Here is a 6,373-nt window from a genome sequence, read left to right as displayed (position 1 = left end):
AAACAATTTCATTTCTTTAATTAATTACATTAGTTGAATTTTTTTAATATTTATTGCATTCCTTTCATACTGCTATTTTGCTTCAATTATAATACGTACTCGTACATTCAGATGTACTTATCTCATTTTACCAGTATTCTTTTATGATGCAGATACAAGTTCTCATGCTCATCAATATGTGTTTCATTGAGATTACTCTATCATCCACATAGCTTTTAGTGAATCTCCTTATATTCAAGATTACTTCACATTTACTTTTAATTTGATTGTTTTAAGAAGTCATAGGTCTTGCGCTGAAACCTATCTTAAACATTAGAGACTTTATAGATAAATAAAGTTGAGGAGTCTTTCAATATATACTTTTACTTGAAATTTTTTTTTAACTATTATACTTATGTTATTAAGTATTTTATAGACAAAGGAGTTGAATATATACTTGAGTTTAAATTTTCAAAACTCTACTTTAAGTCTATTATTGCTTGAGTGGGTTTTTCACTTAGTAGTCATCGAAGCCAAATGTTTACTTTGGGATAAAAAACGGTGGTCAAGTATCAGCCACGTCCAGGATGTAGGCTCGGAGTGTGAAAAAGTTGGTATCTGAGAGCAGAGTTAATGTACGCTAGGCTAGATCTGAAGTCATGTAAGTAGGATCTTACTTATAGTTGTGAGGGCCCATTTATATAAATGATATACTACACACATTGAAGAAAGTTTCCCTTCGTTCATACTCTATATGATGAAATAAAACTATGTCATAAGAAACTTATTCAATTTCATGTGTTTGTCAAATCCATTTGACTACCCCTCATACTCAAGATAGTTGAAAACGAAATTCTAGATCATTATCGCTGAGTTACTCTCAGCAAAGTCTCTAGAAAGTAATGAGAATATAGAGGGGCTTATGAGAAACTTGTGAGTGAGCTTATGTAGAGATTCAAAAGAATGCACTTTTATTAATAAGAATTGTGCCTACAAGCTAAAATTAAAATGTACTCCCAGCCTCTTGATCTTGGCTGTTTATATGCGCCTAATTACCAATTTATCCCATATAGATAGCTAAGTTTGAGAGCATTTTCGGTGTTAGAATTAACCTTTGAGAGTCTTTTGATGTCGCTTCTTCTAACCAATATGAATAGATGTTTTGGGGTGAAATAAAAGAAAAATTAGCCAAAGAGGGCACCTATATAGATATCGAAAAAAAGAAGATTCAGTTGTGTAGAAAAAGTGGACAAGAAGATGGAAATACACTACGAGGGAGTTCCTCCGCGTCGCGGAGCTATTACGCATATAAAAAACAGTCATTCCACTTAGCAGTGGAGTGTGCGATAGGAGCGCGTCGCGGAGAGGTTTCAGCTGAATGAAACTTTAGGAGAGGGAACAGGTCCGCGTCACATACCAGGACACCATCAATAGGCCACATGTTTTTTATTCAAGACTATAAATAGTATAAATGTGCTATTTTGGGGGGAATCAAGTTCCTAAAAGACGGGATCACACATTTTAGGAGATTTTGTTATATTTTCTAGTGTTTTTCTTCTCCTAATTCATCTTGGTAAATTCTTGTGTAAATGACAAACATTGGTTCTTGATATTTGTGCTCTGTGTAGCTAAAGTCCCCTATTCTAGGGTGTTAGCTATGGTTTATGGTTTAATACAATTTATTTCTAGTATGAGAAGGGTTTTATAGTGATTTGTGCTTGTATTCTTGTTTTACTATTTTAATGTTTGATAAACATTAGAATAAACTGGTTGGCCACTCTTGAACTCGGAAGATGAATACTGGGATAGGCCAAGGAATGTGAGAAGTGTGTTAATTATAGGGTAAATTCTAGAATATTTTATATGTAGTATATTCTTATACTTATACACCACACTTGGTTGTTATGCAAGATCAATGCTAAATGCGTTGTCATTGGTTAATGCCTAACCCTGCTCAACAATTAGTTAGATTGTCAATGGTGGTAGGTGATTAGAGGTCAAAAGACCGTGATCGTAAAATAAACCTTACTCATCCATAATGAGGTTAACCTGTCAAATACTAGAACAAATCAATATTATACCAAAAATTGATCTATCTTACAACCCTGGGATACATTTCCTAATTTTGAGATTGTCGTGTTTTAAACTTTTGGATTAATGTAGTTAATTTTTTATAGTGTCTAATGAGTAGTAGTAGTGATAAACGAATTTCTAAAAGTATTTGAAACTGAATTAAATTTAGTTTAGACGTAACTGAATTGTTTTGTGATGATTTCAAGTCATTTGGGTTTGATAATTCGACTTTAAAAAGTCATTGTATTACATGATGACGACGTGCACTTGCGTGTTTTTTGATGAGACAAGTTTTTGGCGCCGCTACCGGGGAATTTTAAATCGGTATATATCTAATTTTTAAGTGTATAAATTATTTCTAGAAGTGTTGACAACTTGATCTTGGCTTCTTATTTTGTAGGTGGTGTTAGGTTTTCGCATGGGAAGACGACCAGGATTTGGTAGAGCCTCTATCTAAACTAGAGATATTTTTTCATTAATGGAGAATTCGAAGAAGACCCACCTGTCTTGTTCCTCGAGTGACAAGGGAACCAGAGACTCTTGTAAAAAGGAAGGATTAAGACCGACTGATACAAATGGCAGAAATGAAATTGAGGGTTGTGGAAGTCACACAAACTACCAATGGTATCTCAAGTATTCAGAAACATTCACTTGGTGGGAGGTTTGAATTGAAGCTGAACATCGAGCAACTACTACACACAAATGACTATTTCACTGGTCCATAATATGAGGACCCACGAGTGCATATTCAGAATTTCCTCAAGATCAGTGACACATGCACTCCAATTGGAGTGAACTCCGATTATGTGAGACTCACACTATTCCCTTTTTATATGCTAGGCGAAGAAAAAAGATGTTTGAACTGTGAGCCTCCAAATTCCATAACAACATGGGATAATCTTGTCAAAAAGTTTTTCATAAGGTTTTTTCCATCCAGTAAAACTACCTAGCTGAGAAGCGACATATTGAGCTTCTGACAAAAAAGAGGGGAGCACTTGTAACAAGTTCATGATAGAATGAAGTCTCTTTTGCAAAGTTGTCCGCATCACCATCAAGTTAACAAAGTGTTGGTCCATACCTTCATTGAAGGGTTGGAATCAAACACCAAAAACTTACTTGATTCTGCAGTAGGGGGAAAATGTTTTGGAGAAGAAATATGTTGACTTGTTTAAATTGCATAATAGAATTTCACAAGGTAACCTCGAGTGGAATGATGGATGAGCTAAACCGGTCTTACAAAAGATTACTGGAATGTTGGAAATGGATGCAGTTACAACCCTTTCTCAACAGATTGCATCAATCCAGAATATGATTACTACCCATTTTAGCAACATGTCACTAGGACGAGAACAAACACAAGTTAATATGGTACATAAACCACAAGCTTGGTTTGAAGTATGTGGAGGTGGAGATCACAGTGTTGAGGTATGTGAAAAAACCAAGAATTTGTTCATTTAGTTGGTAATAATCAGCGAGGAGGAAATTACTGAAGCTATCGAAACATCTACATTTGAGTTGGCAAAACCACCAAAACTTTTCATGGGGTGGAAATCAAAACCAACATCAAGGAAAGAACTGATATAGACCACAGAGTAATGGTCAACAGTACCATCACCAAAGCCATGGAAAACAACAAAATCAAGGTAATCAACAGGTTGCCAAGAAAGGTGATATGTGTATGGAGGACACGCTGAAAAAAATCATGGAACATCAAGCTAAATTGGCGGCAGTTGTTCGCAACAATCAATTTGCTACTCAAAATTTAGAAAAGCAGTTTTGGCAGTTTGCTAGTGCCCGAAATTCCCGACCACAAGGGGGGTTGGTGCGAAATACCGATCCAAAACTGAAGTAGGTAAATGTTTTGTGTACTCGTAGTTGTCGTCCATTGGAAGAGTTGACGCCAAAGATATAAGTCGTTGAAGAAAAAGTAAAACATGAAGATGAATCCAAACAAAGTGAACAAAGGGTAAATGAGGAACTAAGAGTAAAACCACCTTCTCCATTTCTACATAAAATTTTTAAGCAAAAGGAGGAGAAATGTTTTAGTAAGTTCACTGAAGTACTCAAGCAGGTACATGTTAATTTCCCTTTGATTAATGTGTTGCAAGAAATTCCTAAGTATGCCAAAAATATTATGGATTTGGTAGCCAATAAGAGTAGATTGAATGAGTATGCAACAGTAGCACTCACTGAGAAGTGCAATTCGAGGATCAAGAATGGGCTGCCAACCAAGTTCAAAGATTCAGTGAGTTTCACTATTCAGAGGAAAATTGGCAAATGTGTTGAGGCAAGTGGTTTGTGTGATTTAGGCGCAAGTATCAATTTCATCCCTACTTCCATGTTTATCAAATTGGGAATAGGAAGGACCAAACCCATAACCATTATTTTGCAATTAGTTGATCTTTCAGTGTCTAGGAACGATGGCGTTATCAAAGATGTCTTGGTTCAAGTGGGAACTCTTATTTTCAGTGTGTACATTATCATTTTGGATTTTTAGCCTGATCTCGAGGTCCCATTTATTTTTGGATGCCCATTCCTAGCAATGGGAGATGCATTGGTTAATCTGGCAGAAGGTAGACTAACAATGAGGTCTCATGACAAGGTCGAAGTATTTGATGTTTACAAGGAAATAAAGTTTCCTGCAATATATGAGAAGTTATCGGCAATCACAGTCATTGCGAAAGACATTGAGGGAGATATTGAATACCAAGAGTTTGCTAACGTCCTAAATGTCCCAAATGTGAGTATGCTTATTAAGTTTGTGGAGCCATTAAACAAAGTTGAGGGACCACCTTCCAAGCTGTCAATTGGGAAAGCACCAAAGTTAGAATTATTTTGTGTCAATGAATCTTTACTCGTAATCCTTTCTTCTGATTTGTCAGAATTGTAGGTTAAGGCATCTGTGAAAATATTGAGGAAGAGGCAAAAAGGCGAATAGTTTGAAGATGGTTGATATACATGTCATCAGCCCGTCTCTATGCATGCACATGATATTTATGGATGAAGGTCACAAGTCAATTGTGCAACCTCAGTGCTAAATAAACCAGTGATGAAACATGTGGTGCGTAAGAAGATGATTAAATGATTAGATGCGGATATATAAACAAAATTTCGGACAAGTGGGTTAACCAGTTTATTGTGTGCCTAAAAAGGGAGGCATGATGGTGATAAAAAATGAAAAGAATGAGTTTATTCCAACTAGGACAGTGACAATATGGTGAATATGCATGGATTACAAAAAGTTCAATGAAGCCTCCAGAAAGGATCAGTACCCGGTGCCATTTATTGGTCAGATGTTGTCCAGGTTAGCTGTGCAAGAATATTATTGTTTCCTGGATGATTATTAAGGATACAATGATTACACCACATGATTAGGAGAAAACTATATTCACTTTACCGTATAGGAATATGCTTTCAAAAGAATGTCATTTGGGTTATGCAATGCTCTAACAACCTTTGAAAGATGCACGAGGGCTATCTTTCTTTACATGATTGAAGATTTTGTGGAGATACTAATGGATGATGACTTCTTAGACTTTGGGGAGTATTTTGACATGTGCTTGGAGAAATTAGACAGGGTATTAGCTAGATGTGACGAAACTAATATCGTCCTAAACTGGGAAATGAAGGAAGGTATTGTGTTGGTCCATAATGTGTCAAAAAGAGAGCCGGAAGTTGATCGTGCAAAAGTGGAAGTAATTGAAAAGCTACCTCCTCCAATTTTTGGTAAAAGAGTGCGAAGTTTAATGGGTCATGCTGGTTTTTACAGGAGATTCATTAAGGATTTCTATATGATTGAAAGACCCATGTGAAATATCCTACAGAAGGAGATGAAATTTGTGTTTGATGATAAATGCATCCAAGATTTTGAAGCTTTGAAGAAGAAGCTAATAGAAGCTCCAATCCTAACTTTTCCAAACTGGGACCTTCATTTGGAGCTGATCTGTATTGCAAGTGATGTGGTTGTGGGAGCAGTGTTGGTTCAAAGGAAAGAGAAGGTTTTTCACTTCATATATTATGCAAGCAAAAAACTGGATGGTTACCCTAACCAACTGCACAATGACTGAAAAAGAAATTCTAACCTTGGTCTATGCTTTTGAAAAGTTTTGATCTTACTTGGTAGGTACTAAAGTTGTTGTCTATACTGACCATGTAGCTATCGGGTACTTTTTCAACAAGAAGGATGCAAAACAACGGTTAATCAAGTGAATTCTCATAATGCAAGAGTTTCATATCGAATTAATGGACCGAAGAGGTTCTGAAAACCAAATTGTAGACCATTTATAAAGATTGGAGTGTTTGTCGCATGTGGGAGAGCACG

General features: G+C 36.0%; 2 protein-coding genes across 2 annotated transcripts; both read left to right on the top strand.

The window, feature by feature from the left end:
• The first annotated feature begins 3,312 nt into the window (after nt 1-3,312).
• LOC107027582 lies at nt 3,313-4,942 on the top strand. The gene is made up of 3 exons (XM_015228714.1): nt 3,313-3,477; nt 4,124-4,501; nt 4,550-4,942. The coding sequence occupies exons 1-3, from the start codon at nt 3,313-3,315 to the stop codon at nt 4,940-4,942; spliced, it is 936 nt and encodes a 311-aa protein (XP_015084200.1).
• A 625-nt stretch (nt 4,943-5,567) lies between these two features.
• Nucleotides 5,568-6,119, top strand: LOC107027581. The gene is made up of 2 exons (XM_015228713.1): nt 5,568-5,786; nt 5,877-6,119. The coding sequence occupies exons 1-2, from the start codon at nt 5,568-5,570 to the stop codon at nt 6,117-6,119; spliced, it is 462 nt and encodes a 153-aa protein (XP_015084199.1).
• Nucleotides 6,120-6,373: the final 254 nt, after the last annotated feature.

Source organism: Solanum pennellii, chromosome 8 (genome assembly GCF_001406875.1).
Source record: "Solanum pennellii chromosome 8, SPENNV200".
NCBI lineage: Eukaryota > Viridiplantae > Streptophyta > Magnoliopsida > Solanales > Solanaceae > Solanum > Solanum pennellii.
Note: the sequence above shows the minus strand (reverse complement) of the source record. Positions and strands in the feature narration are given on the sequence as shown.

Excerpts from the sequence above, each read along its gene's own strand:
- LOC107027582 (XM_015228714.1), top strand. The coding sequence starts at position 3,313 with ATGGATGCAGTTACAACCCTTTCTCAACAGATTGCATCAATCCAGAAT. Across the intron at positions 3,478-4,123 it reads GTGGAGATCACAGTGTTGAG|GTACATGTTAATTTCCCTTT; the intron begins GTATGTGAAAAA and ends GTACTCAAGCAG. Across the intron at positions 4,502-4,549 it reads TCAAAGATGTCTTGGTTCAA|CCTGATCTCGAGGTCCCATT; the intron begins GTGGGAACTCTT and ends TTGGATTTTTAG.
- LOC107027581 (XM_015228713.1), top strand. The coding sequence starts at position 5,568 with ATGGATGATGACTTCTTAGACTTTGGGGAGTATTTTGACATGTGCTTG. Across the intron at positions 5,787-5,876 it reads CTCCAATTTTTGGTAAAAGA|AAGGAGATGAAATTTGTGTT; the intron begins GTGCGAAGTTTA and ends AATATCCTACAG.